General features: G+C 43.2%; 1 protein-coding gene across 2 annotated transcripts in view; it reads right to left on the bottom strand.

Annotated features, from left to right (window-relative positions):
* Nucleotides 1-21215, bottom strand: part of adamts2a (ADAM metallopeptidase with thrombospondin type 1 motif, 2a) — a 91723-nt gene that overhangs the window by 39173 nt on the left and 31335 nt on the right. For both annotated transcript variants that reach the window (XM_084387507.1, XM_084387508.1), the window contains exon 3: nucleotides 17846-18014. In XM_084387507.1, coding sequence (XP_084243633.1) covers nucleotides 17846-18014 — 169 coding nt within the window. The remainder of the gene's footprint in view (nucleotides 1-17845; nucleotides 18015-21215) is intronic.

The raw sequence follows: 21215 nt of genomic DNA, 5'->3' as shown, positions 1-21215 counted from the left end.
CAATGTCAGCTGACACACAACCAAATCCCACAGTCATCATATTTCAAGGGTAACGGCCTTCAATGTGCCACTGCGTTCTTTTGCTATTGGCTAAAAATATAAAGCTACAAACAAGCATCTTATATTCTGGTTGCCATTCTGATATACCACGTCTGCTCCTAGTTATCCCTTGACCTGAAGTCATTGGCGTTTTCAACTGTAGCTGGGGTTTCCAACATCAGTCTGCAAGGGGCAATGCTGATGTACAGAATATTGATGAAGGCCAGGCAGTTAGTAACTGTTGCCAATTATCATAATTCTTCGAATCAATGAGTGCTGGGCTTGTCAGTTCTGACATATCAGGGTTATTTGTATTCAGGAAATGGGTGCGTTGCGAAAATCTGCAAGGATAAAATGAAAACTGAATCTTTTAGAAGCTTTCAAGTAGAACCTTTGCTTTGAAAATGAAATCAAAGTCATTCGGATCTGTTAACAACTGGAGAAATCCTCTTTGAATATGGCAGTGGAAGCTCTTTTGACATGTTTTTTCTGTATAAACATACCTCAGAGACACTGTTTCGTGTTTATACTTCTGATGGTAAAGTTAATTTTGAATCAAATTAGACATGATTATTGCAAAACAAAACAAATTTCCATGCAAAACAAGTATACAGCTTGGTTTTTAAATCAATGCTGACAGATGTAACTGAAAAAATGTGTGCTAAGTCAAAGTAAATTAAACTGTAAGATACAGAACTTGAAATGTTCAACAAACAGGTGATGCAAGGAAAGTTCAATAAACTCCAATCTGCACTGATTTCAACAAAGACAAGAACAATGACAAAATGTATTGGTTATGAATGTTGCACAAATGTAGGTTGTCTATGAATGGACCAACTTGTTCCTCTATAACAACAACACAGGTTAAAAAACTATATTGCATGCCAGATGAATGAAGGTCTTGGACATCCAAGAGTATCCTCAATGAAGGAGTGACTCAGCACAGAGGAATATGAGCCTACACACACACACACACACACACACACACACGTCTGATTTACTATCTTTGTGGGGACTCCATAGACGTAATGGTTTTTATACAGTACAGTTTTTCTAAATGGTTACACACAGTTTTTGAAACTATGGCTCCTTTTCTTTAAACTCTACACACAAAATCACAAAACATGCACACAAGATGTAAAACGTCACACATCTCTTGCAATAGTAAACACTTCATTCAAAACTATTTGAACTCTTCTAAAAATGCTATTTGTGTGTAGTAACTCTACACACAAACATAAAATGATTAGCTACATACACAACAAACTACACACCGATGTGAAACATGTAAAACACTATTCTCTTGTGTCTTTTGCTTGTTCAGTGTGCAGTGGAGTGTACAGGAGTTTGTCACACGTATACATGTATGTGAACAAATACACTGTAAACAGTATGTGCACAACTGATGAATTTTACACAGTTATGGAACTGAACTGAATCAATACTGAACTGACTTGAGCTGAATAATAATGACAATATTGACTTGTTAGAGCTGCTTTACAGCAGAATTTTAATTTGTTTCTATTGTGAAGGTGCTTTGAAACAATCTATATTGTATAAAGCGCTTTAGAAAATAAAGTTGATTTCATTCATATATACTTCATATATATATATATATATATATATATATATATATATACAGTGGGGAGAACAAGTATTTGATACACTGCCGATTTTGCAGGTTTTCCTACTTCCTAATTTTTATCATAGGTACACTTCAACTGTGAGAGACGGAATCTAAAACAAAAATCCAGAAAATCACATTGTATGATTTTTAAATAATTAATTTGCATTTTATTGCATGACATAAGTATTTGATCACCTACCAACCAGTAAGAATTCCGGCTCTCACAGACCTGTTAGTTTTTCTTTAATAAGCCCTCCTGTTCTCCACTCATTACCTATATTAACCGCACCTGTTTGAACTCGTTACCTGTATTAAAAGACACCTGTCCACACACACAATCAAACAGACTCCAACCTCTCCACAATGGCCAAGACCAGAGAGCTGTGTAAGGACATCAGGGATAAAATTGTAGACCTGCACAAGGCTGGGATGGGCTACAGGACAATAGGCAAGCAGCTTGGTGAGAAGGCAACAACTGTTGGCGCAATTATTAGAAAATGGAAGGAGTTCAAGATGACGGTCAATCTCCCTCGGTCTGGGGCACCATGCAAGATCTCACCTCGTGGGGCATCAATGATCATGAGGAAGGTGAGGGATCAGCCCAGAACTACACGGCAGGACCTGGTCAATGACCTGAAGAGAGCTGGGACCACAGTGTCAAAGAAAACCATTAGTAACACTACGCCGTCATGGATTAAAATCCTGCAGTGCACGCAAGGTCCCCCTGCTCAAGTCAGCGCATGTCCAGGCCCGTCTGAAGTTTGCCAATGACCATCTGGATGATCCAGAGGAGGAATGGGAGAAGGTCATGTGGTCTGATGAGACAAAAATAGTGCTTTTTGGTCTAAACTCCACTCGCCGTGTTTGGAGGAAGAAGAAGGATGAGTAGAACCCCAAGAACACCATCCCAACCATGAAGCATGGAGGTGGAAACTTTGGGGATGCTTTTCTGCAAAGGGGACAGGACGACTGCACCGTATTGAGGGGAGGATGGATGGGGCCATGTATCGCGAGATCTTGGCCAACAACCTCCTTACCTCAGTAAGAGCATTGGAGATGGGTCGTGGCTGGGTCTTCCAGCATGACAACGACCCGAAACAAGGTCCTGGAGTGGCCTAGCCAGTCTCCAGACCTGAACCCAATAGAAAATATTTGGAGGGAGCTGAAAGTCCGTATTGCCCAGCGACAGCCCCGAAACCTGAAGGATCTGGAGAAGGTCTGTATGGAGGAGTGGGCCAAAATCGCTGCTGCAGTGTGTGCAAACCTGGTCAAGAACTACAGGAAACGTATGATCTCTGTAATTGCAAACAAAGGTTTCTGTACCAAATATTAAGTTCTGCTTTTCTGATGTATCAAATACTTAAGTCATGCAATAAAATGCAAATTAATTACTTAAAAATCATAATGTGATTTTATGGATTTTTGTTTTAGATTCTGTCACTCACAGTTGAAGAGTACCTATGATAAAAATTACAGACTTCTACATGCTTTGTAAGTGGGAAAACCTGCAAAATAATATATATATATATATATATATATATATATTTCAGGACTTCAGGTAAAATTGGTTGCCGATTCACATCTGCTGGTTGACATCAACAAACCAGCATCCAAAAACATATGCCATTTTCTACAACATTGTCAACTTAAAATGACTAGTTGTGCAAGCACAACAAACAAATGAATGTGAATCATAGATCGATTACCTCGATTTTCCCATCATCTCTCAGGAGTGCTTCATCACATTTTTACCTTGGCTATCAATCTTAAACTTATAAACCCTGTAATCTGTAAGTTAATGTCTCATTCACATAAGCACCATCAGTTATCAGAGCATTGTTGAGTTAGCTCATCTCACAAGCCGGAATTTCGAAGGCAAAAGATCATTCTTCATTAGCTCTCCTTTCTCCTTCTCAAGACATTGCACTGCTGCAAAGGTGGCCCAGCACAAATGGAGATATTTGCAGCTCTTGAGGAAGCCGGTGCTCCTCCTTTTTGTAAAACCAAGCCAACATCTATTAGTCAATGGAACAACCGGAATGTTTTTGTTTCAGGGATTGGGAAAACGTTAAATGAAAACACATGCTGTCACACATTTTCTAAAGCTGTGAACACACATACAGACACACACACAGACCTATATGGTCTTCGATGGCTATCTGGAGGCATTATGGCATATTTGGTATGCTGCAGCTTGATATGTGTGGGCTGAAATGTCACAAAAGTGCAGAAACGACACTCTTCTCAAATGCAGTGACAAGTGACAAGGCAAAAAGGCTCAGATTTTTCCACCTTTATATGTAAGGTCATCTTCAAATATATTTGTTATGAGACCTATTGCTTTTAATAGACAGATTTGCATCCACATATTTAGCAAATATGAAAAAAAAAATCAAGAAATGTATAAAATAAAATTTGAATCAAATAATTTACAGAATAAACATTATGATGTAATATACATTATAATGTTGTGATGCCCAAATGAAAAATGTTTGCATTTAAAACAACTGATTCATATCTTGTTGATATGTTTTATTTTTAATTTATTTAGTCAAAATAGTATAGAATTTTAATATTAGCTTTGCATCCGTGAAAATGAAATCATGGAAATAGGCCTAATTATCGGCTTATTGGTAATAGACAAAATACCTAATTATACTTGCAACTTGGATTTAAACATGATAAATAATTAGCATGTCCGCCATTTAGTTTGAAAAACAGCTGTCCTCAAATGGGAAACGTTCCACAGCGGAGGGAAACTCTGGATTCACCTGCATTATTCTGATAGGTCAGTGAACAAAATACCAAAAGCAATGTTTGTAGAAAAAGCACAAAGTATTGATGATTCAGTATTGTGAAGGCTTGCCCTCTTTCTCAGGTTACAGTAGCAGGAAGTCATTTTATGATTGTGTAAGTGAACAGAATAAGAGCTTTCTAGAAAGAGTGGAGCCACAGCTTCTAAAGTCATATAAAGGCTTGAGACTGGCAGACACTTCCAAAAAGTGCAATAAAATAAGACATTCATACACAATCTAATCCCCTGTTAGCATGAGATACATCATTATAGAGTCAATACAGATCTAGAAGGCCAAAGACTAAGTCAAGGTCAAATCTGGTCCATACAAGTTCATGGTAATTCACAAAACAAACCCTCTAACGCAGTTATCTAAACCAAATAAACTATAAAGAAATTATATAAACAGAGCGGAGGAGTTTTTCCAGAATATCTGATTATGAAACTTAGGGAAAAAACCTCTCACCCTTCTCTCCTCCCACCATTTTTTGCAGCAATTCTGAATTGTGCACGTCTGCCAAGCAGAACTTAAACTCTCATCAAGCTTTGCCACGTAGACACTGGCTGCCTGAGTTCAGCATGTCTCTGCTGGAATTCAATGAGAGCAGTAGCTTCTCATACGCACACACGCGCTCCAGCTGATGTCGCCAAAGACCTGCTCGCTCAAGACACAGAGATTCACTTACAGATATATTGTCCTGTTATTTTTAGTACCGGCTTTGGCATAACCGCACTTCCACAATGCAATTCAACATCAAGCCTACTGCCACACGTGTAACCTTTCCACTCGAGTTAAAGCTGAATAAAGCTGAATCTGATAAACGGACACACTCCTGAGAGTTATGATGACTGATTTATGACTTTAATTTGATGTGTTCGTGGAAAAAAAAGAATCAACTGCTGTGTTGAAACAATCGCCTGAAATGTGAGAGAAAATGCTCATAATAGTTGCTGACTTCAGTCTTTATACTGACCATACACATTTCACTTTGAAATAATGTTTTAGAATCTTAATTTTAAACACAATTAAAAGTAACAAGTTGTCAGTGTCAAGACAACCAGCATACATCTTGTCAAAAAAACCTTTGCAAACCTAGGCAAACTTGAGACTTTGGTCTGTTATGGGTTTATTCATTTGTTCCTCACTATTTTCATTATTGTATACATTCATTTATCCCACATTCAAAGAATTTGGGAAACACTGATTGATTGATGACTGACACTACCATGCACTTGTTTAGCAATGATGCATTCAATTGATCAAAAATTACATCTGTCACACAACGGAAGAGAACAGACAGGTGATCATATAAACAAAGTTTATTAATAGGATGCAGGGAACAAACACTGGTCGATGGAAGGGTGAATGTGAAGTTCAAGCAGTTGCACTGTGACTTAGCTGGGTGAAATATGATGATCACAGGTGCAAGTGGTTGAAGGATGGTACAGGCTGAACACACACAACAGCTCAGGATCAGAGGATCAGACGACAGAAGACAGAAGACTGAAGCTGCCTCTGCACCATAAATGGACCTACGTAACGGGGACTCAGCTTACGGCAGGGCAGGCGGAGACGGATGTCCCTTGTCGAGAGCCATACCTTCTGGCCAGGCTGGTACTGCGGGGTGGCGGTTCTGCAGGCGTCAGCATGTCTTGTGTCTCTGCACTGCCCGTTGGAGATGCACGTGTGCTGAGTCCCACACCCTCTCGCTCTGCTGGAACCAATGCTTGACAGCTGGAACCTCCGGCTGTGGCTCCAGCTGTCTTGGTTCTGGTGGCAGTATGACCGCAGGTACCTCCCGATCTCTTGGATCTTCCGCTCAGTTTGGCCGTTAGTTTGGGGGTGATACCCCAATGAGAGGCTGCAAGACTCCTAGGAGTTTGAAGGCTTGCCATACCCGACAGATGAATTGAGGGCCTCGGTCTGATACAATGTCCTCAGGCAGGCCGAAATGACAGAACACATTCAGGAAGAGCTTCTTGGCGGCCTCAAATGCAGTAGGCAGGCCCTTCAGAGGGATCAACTTGCAAGCCTTCGAGAAACGGTCAACAATGACGAACACACAAGTATGGTGGTCGGATGGAGGCAGGTCGGTCATAAAGTCTATCCCCAGGTGAAACTATGGACGATGAGGAATTGGGAGTGGAACCAGCTTCCCTTCGGGGAGTCTCCGTGGCGTGTTGGTAACGGCACAGACTGAGCATGCCTTGACGAATCGATGTCCTGGTTCATAGACGGCGACCAGTAGTGATGACGTAAGAGCGAGAGGATTCAAGCGCTTGGCTTTGCGCAGATACTCAAGGTTTCGATGATCGGTTATTATCTCAAACCGGTGATTTGCTCCCTCCAGCCAGTGTCTCCATTCTTCCAGTGCCAGCTTGATGGCAAGGAGCTTGCGATTACCGATGTCGTAATTTTGCTCCGCCGGCATCAAATGCTGATGGCTTTTTGGAGAAGGCGGCACATGGATGGAGGATCGCCCTGCCGCTACGATAGTACCGCTCCGACCCCAGTGCTAAGGCGTCCACCTCAACAACGAATGGGAGATCAGGGTGAACCAGGATCGGAGCGGACTGGAAGGCTTTCTTGAGGGATTTAATGGCCTCAATGGCAGATTGGTTCCAGGACAGAGACTTGGGCCGGCCCTTGAGCAGTGAGGTGAGAGGTGAGCTGATCAGACTGTAGTTGTGGATGAAGCGTCGGTAGCAGAGCATGTGAGCGGAGTGGAGCGGGAGCGAGCGGGGAGCGGGAGCGGGCGGATCTTGGACAGAGCGCAGAGCGGCATTTTTAAAAGGACGGAGCGTCGCCTTATTTCCCCGCTCCAATTTCGCTCCGGTCACACCACGAGTCTGAAGCATGCTCAGTCAAACCTAAACCAGGATCCATCTGTCTTGCACAGTCATCAACAGTAGACTATTTTCAGTCAAAACTCGGCTCAATAATGGAGTTCAAAAAGTAGGCTACTTCAAAAAGGAAAATGAGAAGTCATACATACAGGTGTAGGCTACTATTAATATAAAACTATCTAACAATGATAATGTGGTACAAGAAAACGAATGTGGAGACATCGTTTCAGTCAGCAAAGATTCATTTTGGAATCTCAAAAGACACATTTCTCGAAAACATGAACGTGAGCTACGCGAACACGCTGGGAAGAAAACAAAAGGTTAGTAAATTGAATACGGTAACTTGTAACAAAGTGTAAATTAAATAGAGCGTAATATTCAAACAAATTTGTTTTTTCTTTCAAGTAGACCTAATGGTTCATTTTATTTAGCCTAATTTGTGTCGTCCGTAATAATATTTATATTATTAGGCCCATTTATTCGTTTAATGTTACAGCAGTTTGTGTGTACAATGGAAGTCGATTTAAATGTTAATCGTGCGCGTTGCGCAAAAGTTCACTTATCAAAATTCTGGCCTTATAGTTAATTTACTTTTAAAAAATGTATGTATATTTTTGTTTATATAATTTTTATTTATATTATTAGGCCCATTTATTCGTTTAATTTTACAGGACTTTTTGTGTAGGCTATATTCCTTCTTATAGGGCTGTAATTTGAAATAAAACATTTCTATTTGAAAAATGTTGTTGTTACTCATTAGTTCTTTAGGAGGTAAGGCTGTGGTCTAAGCTAAAAGTGATATACATGTAGATTTTTTTTCCTTTTTCGGAGCGAGCGGGGGGCGATTTGAGTGGAGCGCGAAGCAAACTGCATTGAGCGCTGAGCGATAATGAGCGGAGCGGCCTGATGTAGCTTTGAGCGGGGGAGCGGAGGGGTGAACAGTTCCGTGAGCGACGAGCGGAGATTCTCACCGCTCCACTCCGCTCACATGCTCTGGTCGGTAGAAGTTAGCGAATCCGAGAAAACGTTGAAGTTCCTTTACACTGCAGAGTTGAGGCCAGTTCTGGATGGTTTCCACCTTCCTTTGGTCCATCTGGATGCCGTGTTGGTCGATGACATACTCTAAGAACTGGACTGATGGGTGGTGGAACTCGGACTTCGAGCTTCAGGTAGAGGTGATGGTCACGTAATTTTTGGAGAACCTGCTTGACGTGGTAATGATGTTCGGCCAGGTTTCTTGAGTAGATTAAGATGTCGTCTATGTAGACTATGACGAAACATTGGAGGAACTCATGGCAGACTTCATTCATATAACCCTGGAACACTGAAGGAGAGTTTGACCGGCCACACGGCATAACCCGGTATTCGTAGTCCCCCGATGGTGTCACGAAGGCCGACTTCCATTCGTCATCTCGGCGAATGCAGATAAGGTTATATGCACTCCTCAGTTCTAGCTTTGAGAAGAAAGCGTAGTTGTTCCAGGGCTGCCGGAACCAGAGGAAGGGGATAGCTGTATTTAACTGTTTGGGAGTTCAGATGACGGTAATCGATGCACGGCCGCAAACCTCCGTCCTTCTTGGCCACGAAGAAAAAGCTAGAAGCGGCAGGGGATGTAGATGGACGGATGAAGCGTTGTTGTAATGCCTCCCTGATGTACTCCTCCATGGCCATGGGACCGGCAGAGGCAGCAGGTGAAGCAGCGGGTGCAGATGGAGGAAGTGACTGGCGAACTGCTTGAACGAGATCCGGAAAGTGATCGCTGGAGTGATCAACACCTGGGTTTGTTGAACTCTGCCTCGTTGGTGGTCTGGTCTTCTGTCACACAACGGAAGAGAACAGGCAGGTGATCGTATAAACAAAGTTTATTAATAGGATGCAGGGAACAAACACTGGTCGATGGAAGGGTGAATGTGAAGTTCAAGCAGTTGCACTGTGACTTAGCTGGGTGGAATATGATGATCACAGGTGCAGGTGGTTGAAGAATTGTACAGGCTGAACACACATAACGGCTCAGGATCAGACGACAGGAGACAGAAGACGGGCATCCGAAGACGGGTAAGTCTCAGGCTGGTAGGTAAGTCTCAGGCTGGTAACGGGAGTTGTAGCAAGAGATGAGTCTGTACGTTGTTAGACGAGACCAGACAATGGTGTGCAGGATGTGTGTGGTATATATAGTGCAGGTTGTTGAGGAGGTGCAGGTGCGTTGAATCAGTAGTCCGGGGAGAGTGAACGAGTGGGCAGAGCGTGCTGATCTGGTGACGATGGGGTGATAGATGGTTGTGTCACCGTGACAACATCAGAGACATTAACGTATAATTTTACAAATGATTTCTAGTTCAAATAAACGTTATTTTGAACATTCTATTCATCAATCAGTTTCCACAAAAATATTACTATATTATATTATTCCCAATAATATATTCCAATAATATTCCATATTAGTCCCAATCAACTTGAATTCACCCTAGTTGATCAAAAAAACAAACAAAAAAAAAAAGACAAGAGAGACTCTCAGTCAGCCAATAATAATAAAAAGTAACACAAAAGCAACTTAAAGTATTACTTCCATAAAAAGTAATTATGTAAATGTAATTAGTTAAGGTGGGTCTATGAGCTGTGGGTCATGACCGAAAGGACAAGATCCCGGATACAAGCGGCCGAAATGAGCTTTCTCCGCAGGGTGGCTGGGCGTTCCCTTAGAGATAGGGTGAGAAGCTCGGTCACTCGGGAGGAGCTCAGAGTAGAGCCGCTGCTCCTCCACATCGAGAGGGGTCAGTTGAGGTGGCTCTGGCATCTTTTCCGGATGCCTCCTGGACGCCTTCCCAGGAAGGTGTTCCGGGCATGTCCCACCGGGAGGAGACCCCGGGGAAGACCTAGGACACGCTGGAGAGACTATGTCTCCCGGCTGGCCTGGGAACGCCTCGGTGTCCCCCCGGAAGAGCTGGAGGAAGTGTCTAGGGAGAGGGAAGTCTGGGCATCCCTGCTTAGACTGCTGCCCCCGCGACCCAGCCCCGGATAAGCGGTAGAAGATGGATGGATGGATGGATGGATGGTAATTAGTTAAGGCCCATTCAAGGTAGGCTACCTAAATTATTAACTATGACCATAAAAAATGTGAAAAAGTGAAGTCCTCACCACAACCATAACAATAATGACAAAGAGAAACGATATTGTTGGGATCCCTTTCAGAGCATTTTGTTTTAGTCGATGAATGATAGCCAATCAAAAACCTTTCTACTTTCAATATAACAAAATGATCATATAACATTATCGTCCATTGGTGTAAACACCAATACAGTTTTCATTATTGATGTGAATGGGCCTTTACTTTTTATGATGCATAATGCAATATTGTAATGTCGCTTTTAAAAATTAAATAAAAGTAAATTGCTTACATACACTGGAAATGATTACAGTGCTAATCCCAAATTCCTTTAAAAAGGATAAGAAAGAATGTCTGTCAAATGGTCAAGACAGGGTTCTGTTATGCAGCACTGCAGTTAAGCAATTTATGCAGCCCTCTGAAACAACAAGGCTGAGAAGAAAAATGAAAATGCGAAAGGACTGTGACACATGTCGAGCCTCTCCATATCCCCCGGCTGAACTCGACCGCTCAAACTCAAAGTGACATGTGAATCCTTTTTAGAGAAGTTTATGACTTTATCCAGTCACTCTGCTGCTCCTCTCCTCACACGGGATGCTGAGCGAGACAAAGAAGGGGGTGGAGGGACGTACCAACAGCCTGGGCAATGACTCAGCCCTGGAGAACTTTCTTTACTTCATCCACGTACTGTATCCTGATTAAGTAAGGAATAGTTAAACCAAAAAACATTACATTATTTACTCACCTGAATTGTCCGTTTTTAAAGAAACTATTTATTTTACACTACAAGACTTGGCTTTTAGCTTTGATAGACAGTGAAGCTCTGATTGTAATCTAGTTCAAATGGATACAGCCTAAGCAGTATTGCTAAATGGGTTACATTTAACACGCTTTAAAATGTAATGTGCTTCACACATTATTATGACCGCCGCTAGCGTAGCTAGCGAAAGCGGTCATATAGGGATTGTCAAAGTTTTTTTTTTTTTTTTTTTTCGTCACCTTACTGAATTTTTCGTCAACGATACCAGGGACACCGAAGCACCAGGGAACATGAAATTTGGTGGGCATGTAGCCCCACTAGACTTCTAAGGAAAAATTTCGTTTGGTCCCCGGGGGCCACCCCCCCCCCCCCCCGCGCTGGGCCCCCTCAAACCCCCAAAAATGCAGTTTTTCCTAAATAACTACATGAACCGTGGCACCGAGGATGAAGACATTTTTATGGTATGTTGGTCTACTAGACTTTTACGGAAAAATTTCGTTTGGTCCCCGGGGGCCACTTCCCCCCCCGCGCTGGGGCCCCCTTAAATTTTTCGTCAACGATACCAGGGACACCGAAACACCGGGGAACATGAAATTTGGTGGGCATGTAGCCCCACTAGACTTCTAAGGAAAAATTTCGTTTGGTCCCCGGGGGCCACTCCTCCCCCGCGCTGGGCCCCCCCAAACCCCCAAAAATGCAGTTTTTCCTAAATAACTACCTGAACCGTGGCACCGAGGATGAAGAAATTTTTATGGTATGTTGGTCTACTAGACTTTTACGGAAAAATTTCGTTTGGTCCCCGGGGGCCACTTCCCCCCCCGCGCTGGGGCCCCCTTAAATTTTTCGTCAACGATACCAGGGACACCGAAACACCGGGGAACATGAAATTTGGTGGGCATGTAGCCCCACTAGACTTCTAAGGAAAAATTTCGTTTGGTCCCCGGGGGCCACTCCTCCCCCGCGCTGGGCCCCCCCAAACCCCCAAAAATGCAGTTTTTCCTAAATAACTACCTGAACCGTGGCACCGAGGATGAAGAAATTTTTATGGTATGTTGGTCTACTAGACTTTTACGGAAAAATTTCGTTTGGTCCCCGGGGGCCACTCCCCCCCCCCGCGCTGGGGCCCCCGTAAATTTTTCGTCAACGATACCAGGGACACCGAAACACCGGGGAACATGAAATTTGGTGGGCATGTAGCCCCACTAGACTTCTAAGGAAAAATTTCGTTTGGTCCCCGGGGGCCACTCCCCCCCCGCGCTGGGCCCCCCCAAACCCCAAAAAATGCAGTTTTTCCTAAATAACTACCTGAACCGTGGCACAGAGGATGAAGAAATTTTTATGGTATGTTGGTCTACTAGACTTTTACGGAAAAATTTCGTTTGGTCCCCGGGGGCCACTCCCCCCCCCGCGCTGGGGCCCCCGTAAATTTTTCGTCAACGATACCAGGGACACCGAAGCACCGGGGAACATGAAATTTGGTGGGCACGTAGCCCCACTAGACTTCTACGGAAAAATTTCGTTTGGTCCCCGGGGGCCACTCCCCCCCCGCGCTGGGCCCCCCCAAACCCAAAAAAATGCAGTTTTTCCTAAATAACTACCTGAACCGTGGCACCGAGGATGAAGAAATTTTTATGGTATGTTGGTCTACTAGACTTTTACGGAAAAATTTCGTTTGGTCCCCGGAGGCCACTTCCCCCCCCGCGCTGGGGCCCCCGTAAATTTTTCGTCAACGATACCAGGGACACCGAAACACCGGGGAACATGAAATTTGGTGGGCACGTAGCCCCACTAGACTTCTACGGAAAAATTTCGTTTGGTCCCCGGGGGCCACTCCCCCCCCCGCGCTGGGCCCCCCTTAACCCCAAAAAATGCAGTTTTTCCTAAATAACTACCTGAACCGTGGCACCGAGGATGAAGAAATTTTTATGGTATGTTGGTCTACTAGACTTTTACGGAAAAATTTCGTTTGGTCCCCGGGGGCCACTCCCCCCCCCGCGCTGGGGCCCCCGTAAATTTTTCGTCAACGATACCAGGGACACCGAAGCACCGGGGAACATGAAATTTGGTGGGCACGTAGCCCCACTAGACTTCTACGGAAAAATTTCGTTTGGTCCCCGGGGGCCACTCCCCCCCCGCGCTGGGCCCCCCCAAACCCAAAAAAATGCAGTTTTTCCTAAATAACTACCTGAACCGTGGCACCGAGGATGAAGAAATTTTTATGGTATGTTGGTCTACTAGACTTTTACGGAAAAATTTCGTTTGGTCCCCGGAGGCCACTTCCCCCCCCGCGCTGGGGCCCCCGTAAATTTTTCGTCAACGATACCAGGGACACCGAAACACCGGGGAACATGAAATTTGGTGGGCACGTAGCCCCACTAGACTTCTACGGAAAAATTTCGTTTGGTCCCCGGGGGCCACTCCCCCCCCCGCGCTGGGCCCCCCTTAACCCCAAAAAATGCAGTTTTTCCTAAATAACTACCTGAACCGTGGCACCGAGGATGAAGAAATTTTTATGGTATGTTGGTCTACTAGACTTTTACGGAAAAATTTCGTTTGGTCCCCGGGGGCCACTTCCCCCCCCGCGCTGGGGCCCCCTTAAATTTTTCGTCAACGATACCAGGGACACCGAAGCACCGGGGAACATGAAATTTGGTGGGTACGTAGCCCCACTAGACTTCTACGGAAAAATTTCGTTTGGTCCCCGGGGGCCACTCCCCCCCCGCGCTGGGCCCCCCCAAACCCAAAAAAATGCAGTTTTTCCTAAATAACTACCTGAACCGTGGCACCGAGGATGAAGAAATTTTTATGGTATGTTGGTCTACTAGACTTTTACGGAAAAATTTCGTTTGGTCCCCGGAGGCCACTTCCCCCCCCGCGCTGGGGCCCCCGTAAATTTTTCGTTAACGATACCAGGGACACCGAAACACCGGGGAACATGAAATTTGGTGGGCACGTAGCCCCACTAGACTTCTACGGAAAAATTTCGTTTGGTCCCCGGGGGCCACTCCCCCCCCCCCGCGCTGGGCCCCCCTTAACCCAAAAAAAATTCAGTTTTTCCTAAATAACTACCTGAACCGTGGCACCGAGGATGAAGAAATTTTTATGGTATGTTCGTCTACTAGACTTTTACGGAAAAATTTCGTTTGGTCCCCGGGGGCCACTCCCCCCCCCCGCGCTGGGGCCCCCGTAAATTTTTCGTCAACGATACCAGGGACACCGAAGCACCGGGGAACATGAAATTTGGTGGGCATGTAGCCCCACTAGAGTTCTACGGAAAAATTTCGTTTGGTCCCCGGGGGCCACTCCCCCCCTGCGCTGGGCCCCCCCAAAACCAAAAAAATGCAGTTTTTCCTAAATAACTACCTGAACCGTGGCACCGAGGATGAAGAAATTTTTATGGTATGTTGGTCTACTAGACTTTTACGGAAAAATTTTGTTTGGTCCCCGGGGGCCACTTCCCCCCCCGCGCTGGGGCCCCCGTAAATTTTTCATCAACGATACCAGGGACACCGAAGCACCGGGGAACATGAAATTTGGTGGGCATGTAGCCCCACTACACTTCTACGGAAAAATTTCGTTTGGTCCCCGGGGGCCACTCCCCCCCCGCGCTGGGCCCCCCCAAACCCAAAAAAATGCAGTTTTTCCTAAATAACTACCTGAACCGTGGCACCGAGGATGAAGAAATTTTTATGGTATGTTGGTCTACTAGACTTTTACGGAAAAATTTCGTTTGGTCCCCGGAGGCCACTTCCCCCCCCTGCGCTGGGGCCCCCGTAAATTTTTCGTCAACGATACCAGGGACACCGAAACACCGGGGAACATGAAATTTGGTGGGCACGTAGCCCCACTAGACTTCTACGTAAAAATTTCGTTTGGTCCCCGGGGGCCACTCCCCCCCCCTTCACCTCAGTTCAAGCTACTCCCCTTCACCTTTACCAGTGAATATGTTCATATTCGTTTTGTTCATATTACATTTTTATTGTTAGTTTGAATTACATTAATTTGACAGACAGCATTCGCTGATGTTGACCAAGCTATCGCCAACGTAACCAGAGCTTCCAACTCTCACGCATTAACCGTGAGACACACGCTCTCACGCCACACATCAATTTTCTCACGCACAGAAAAATCGCGAAGCAAAGAGGACACGGATACCGACAGACTAGACAGAGCAGGTTAGTTATGATATAAAAAAAATCTCAGCTCTCAGATTCTGTCAATTTTATCACGCAATTCAAACAATAAATACCGTTTTGGCGCTTGTAAATGTTACACGACAGATCCCTAGCGCACGTGAACCGATCATCTCTACTAGCTAATAATAGTAAAAAAACACAAACACTGAAAGATACAGTAACGTTAGGCTACAACTTACCAAAATGTATTCCTCATACATAATATCGACCAATCAGTGTTTTTTATCAGCGTGAAGAAGTCAATAACACAGCTGGAGAACAATTATGTCAGATTTACCTCAGGAAAGCCATTTAATATACATAATATAGGTCACGTAGTTGGCAAGAAAAAAAGAGCAATAGAGATTGTGCTATGTGTACTATATTACAATACTGTATTTATGAACGTTATATACGTTTATCGAACAGCCTTCGATACATTTCTATGTTATAACTTCCCGAAAATCTACACAAACATATAAAACAAACTTCTAACAGCATCTTACTTACCAATCCAAAAGAAATGTTGCAAGTTCCGAGTCAAACCTCATTTTTTTCATGTCCATTAGTTGTCTCCAGCGATGGAAAGCAGTGCCAATGTTTACTCTGGTTCTGTTCCTCTTTTATCAGATTTTATTTGAATGTAGTAGTGGGCTGTACTTTCCACACGATTGACGTCAGGTTCAAGTACGCCCACAAGCCGTGCGAGTTATTCGTGTATTGCATGTTTGGCTGGTGGTTATGTTGCCCGCATACCGCCTCCCATGGCCGAAACTGGTATTACGACACCTGTCGGGCCGTGGTTAGTAATGCTAATGCTAATTTAGGTTGATATCTCTGCAGCACTATAACTTGACATTTTTTTAATGACATCATCGGCCTTATTTCTTCTCATTCTTTTGATGCGTGTAGCTCATTTTTGGGATATTTTTACCTCAATTTTTACACATGGCACCTTTAAGGGCCCACATCAACCTAGCCCATAATCACTCATTTGTGATTTGCGCCCCTCCCATAAAAAATGAAAATGCAATATTATTCTGCTTTAATCGCCCCTATCTTCAGTGGAGATGTTCAGAACTGCACCATATTTCATGTGTATGATTAACTTGACATCCTCTGGGGGTATCCTCTGCTAAGTTTTGTAGAATTTCATCCATGGGGGGGTATAAAATAAATTCATTTATGTGCACATTTAGTGACTGTACACTCATCGGCCTGTAGATGGTGCTGTTGAGCGAAGGGTTGCTGGTTTAGGATGATACTGTCACACACACACATGCAGGAATACAAACAAACGCAAGCATGCACACACACTGACATCCACACGCACAGACACACACCCATACACACACATACAAATCCACATGCACAGACACACACACACAAACACACACGCGCACACATGTACGCACACATACATACACGCACAGACACACACACACACACACAGACACACACATACACAAACACACACACACACACACACACACAGACAGACATGCACATACTATTACTTTTTTTAGGTATATACATAAACACGCAATACAGCCAAATTACTCCACGTCATTTATTTTTGTGGAAAGCCAGTGCAGGCCTGAGCGGCGGTCATATTTTGTACCGCGATGCGGTACATCTAGTTTTAACAATCATGCCAAATATTTTATCTTACCCCGTTCATATCTGGGTCAAAGTGAAAGGGCCAGTGCAGCCATGTAGGCTACATACGTTTTTATGCCTTGTACACTTAAACATTTGTTTTTCTCAGAGATTTAATAGCAAATTCTTGTTTGTCAACTTTTTCATGAAAATTACATTGTTTTTCTCTGTAGTATTTACTTCACCACAAAATCATTTTTATCAGTGAGGTTTTGTCGAAATTGCAATAATGATTTGAGATTTGAGAATGATTTGAGTCTTGGTAGCATCAATAAGAATGGATTGAAACTTACAAACCAATCAGTAATGTTTTGCCATGTATGCCATTATTTTACAGCAAAAGTGTTTAGACATTTATGGAATTTCATAACTGTGTAGTGTCTATATACAGTATATAGCCTAGATGTTGTAGATTTGGTTTATTCCAGTGCCTATTCTGGCAGGGATTTAGTTTATTTAAACTAAAACCTCTCAGCAATTGGGGAGGAAGGAGAGTGAGCTGTTAAAGTTAATTAAAATGAATGAATGTACATTCAAATTAATGTATTTATAATCCTTTTATGGTGGGCACAGAGAAACTGCTGGTAAAAGCAAGTAGAAATTTGAACTACTGGGTTGACCAGGCAAGAAGAAAATGCCTTACTGCTGAGCCCTGCTAACTTTACCATCAATCCTCCCTTGGCCAACCAGTTTCATCAGAAAAACAAAGCCAAACCGGCACCAAACCGCCATAAACCAGCATTGAAATTGAACCTCAGCATCCCTCCCTAGTCATCAGCATGCATGTGAAGGACTCGCTGCAGCGCTCCATGAAGAGCTGGTGTCATAAAGGTGATCTGACCTCTGGGGTGAAAGTCAGCGGGTTGATTGACGGGCGGCTTCTTGATGTCAGAGGAGCGGTAGACGATGTGATGACGCCCGGGTCCTCCTTCCTCCTCTCCTGTCATGTCGCCTCCTCTCTCCAGTGGCTCGATGAAAAACTCCTCTTGACCTGCACGGATCATCCCCGCCTGACAGGTTTGAAAGAGAGAAAGAGAGAAAGAGAGGTAGAGATTAGGAATTTCAAAGGCAGGTACAGCACAAAGCTTGGACATCAAGTCCATTAAGCGAATCAGCTATAAAGGCTATTTCTGTAAGCCTGCTATATCAAGTTTTCATCAGCTTTAGAAGAAACCCTCGGGCAACCCGATCTCTGAATCGATCCATCCCTTTTCTGCTACTAACTCGTGTGTTCGGGCCCCGACCATCTCTAAAACTCTGTGACATTGCCTGTCATAAGCAAAAACAAACTCTCACTAATGTTTCAGAACAATTCGCTGCTTTAAGGGAGCAAACATGAGATCGTCTGGTTTGTGCAGTTAAAGATGACGATGAGAATAGTCTATGAGGGCAAAGAGGGAAATCCAAACCACGAGCAAAGATCAATATGAATCTCTCTGCCAGGGTGAACAAACTCACTGACAGACACACTTGACAGCTCATGTTCCGATCTCTCTGTCTCTAGTTGAGATTCGTTGGCTTTGAGCGATGAGCCGCATCCACTGCCAGGGGTGCTGAGAACGTAATGAGAGAGAGAGAGAGAGAGTCTACAAGGCTTTAGACACACAGAGCTAATCGATTGTAGGACACGTCGCAGTCCCTACGACTTATTGGCTTTTCCCTGCCAGAGCACAGGGTCTTTTCCCTTTGCTTCCATAGCAAATTAGACAGCCCCAATGAGAGCACGAATTGAATAGCAATGTTAGACCTCTTTTCTGATGTGGTGGAATATCAAATGTGAACTTCAAACAGGGCTGTTAAAGTCACGCCGGAGCCCCCTCAGTCATCACAATACTGAAGCCCGGCAGAGTGCAGGCCGCTGAGCTAGTCGTTTAGCTTGGTCTCCCAGGAAATATTACACAGCGAGTGGTCCCGCCACCTCCCTCACTCCCTCCTGCTTCCCCCGAGGGTTCATTACGAAGGAAATGCCTGTGCGCTGCATAAATCGACACCACTACATGAAGGGCTACCGTTGCCGTTGGTCTACATTGACTGAAAGTGCTGATGTAAAAAACAAAATAGACTCGCATATACTTTTGTCCTCTCCTAAAATCCAAAACAGTGTGTCGTTTCTATTGCAAATGGAAATGACAGTGTCACTGAAGGTTAAAGAAGCAATTAATAGTATAATGCATGATCTGCATAACATGTTATACACTCTGCAAAGTGAATATAAAAATATCAAAACATATGTAAAACAATATCAATTTACTTGAAGAGCAATAATGCACAAGATAGTTTAAGATTGAAGTAAAAAAAAAAATACACACACATGATATCGTTCATAAGTCTGGGGTCGGAAGTTGTTAATGTTTTGAAAGAAGAAAAACTGCAGTTTATTTCTTAAAATGTCATATATATATATATATATATATATATATATATATTTCAAGGGTTTCACCTTTTGGTAAAAAGTAGTAAAATATACGTTTTATTTTTAATCAAACAGTAGTTTAGTAAAGTGGTGTTTTTTTCTCTCCAAAATGCTCTTCTATGCACACAAGTGTTTCAAGTGTTTCCAAAATCATTTTAGTTATCTTTGCAGGAATGTAATATGAAGTTTTCAAATGCATCCTCTTGGTAGAGTGTCTTCAAAAAGCTACATTTTCGCAGGATAAAAATGTGTGTGGACGGATGGCCAAACCAGAGAGAAAAAGATGCAACAAAGAGAAACAATATTGTTGGGATCCCTTTCAGAGCATTTTGTTTTAGTCGATGAACAAATGTATATATAACAAAAGTTAGTGTAGATGTATCCATAAATTACCCTTATGTCAGTCATTCAAGTCAGTCAGATGGACCCTTCCTGTTTAAGTGGGCAGATGTAAAAGAAAAATCTGAGCACCTTTGAAAAATTCTTGTTCAGAGTCTGAGCACAATGCATTGTTTCCAGTAACATTTTACCAAAAACCACATTTTCATACTTTGTGCAAGGAACTGAGGCTGACCGACTACTTGGAAAAACTAGTCACTATACAGTTTTAGAGGACAATCGAAAATGTCTGCGTTTCAACCGACTAATTCTTTCCATTTGGACTCCTTTGGGACATCTCCAGATCCTGTAATCTGAAATGGAACCCGTCATCAAAACCAAAGCCCCTCTTTCCTCATGGAGAAACTATGGCTAATGCCTATCTTTTGGCCCTCTCGAGCTCACACAGTTAGCATCTAATGGTTTCAAATGAACAATCTATAGTACAATTTTCTGGTTTGTTACAGTCTAAGCAAAAAAATAAATAAATACAACACAAAACCTCCAACAGAACAAGCCAGGCCAGCTGCACCATCCAACTTCATCTAAGACCTCCATACCAGCGAAACTGTAGTTGGGTGGACATCAGCTGGTCTGAAGTGTCACTATCTGCCAAAATAGAGAGTTCATGAGAAGATTCAGAAGCATTATCTGTGTTTGTATGTGCATGAATGTGTGGGAACTGGCCACCCTCCCAGTCAAATAAGAAATCCGTAACCCTCTGTATGTGTGTGATTGCTTATAAAGCTGATATTTGTTTGACTCTGACAGCTACAAAACAAAGAGCACTGTAGCTATTCTATTGCCATTACGGCTTCTAGTTTTTTTGGCTCCACCTCGCCACTTTGGCTCTAACATAACTTTTCTTGTTGTCAAATTTAACAGGAATTGATAGCCAAGATATTTTCACAAGGTATCTCAATGCCCCACCGCCTAGCAAATTACTGTCTACACTTCAAAGAGTGAGAAATATTTTTCATTTACACCCAGTCCACAGCCAGGAGAAAATACAATGAGTGTCAATTTAGAAGTTCCAGTTTGAACTGAGGTATCACAGAGGGGAAACAGTTCATCATTCAATCATGACATTTAAGACAAAAGCTCTACTCTAAACTAAGCTCCATACAGCTTGTAAAAAAAGTACACTTTAGCATACTTCTAAAAAAAAGTACTTATTACAGAAATATACTTAAATGTATTATAATATGTTATGTATAGTTAAAATTGTAATTAAATTAACGTTTTTGACCCACAACAAAACACACTGCCCTTCTCGTCTGGAAAACAAAGACAATTATGTTTGAATGCTGTTCATTGATTATAGTTCATCATTCAATACAGTGATGCCATCAAAGTTCATCAATGCGCTTGATACCCTTGGTATGCCATATACCCTCTGTTACTGGGTTCTGAACTTTCT

Source organism: Rutilus rutilus (genome assembly GCF_951802725.1).
Source record: "Rutilus rutilus genome assembly, chromosome: 18".
NCBI lineage: Eukaryota > Metazoa > Chordata > Actinopteri > Cypriniformes > Leuciscidae > Rutilus > Rutilus rutilus.
This window is presented reverse-complemented; position numbering and strand designations above follow the sequence as displayed.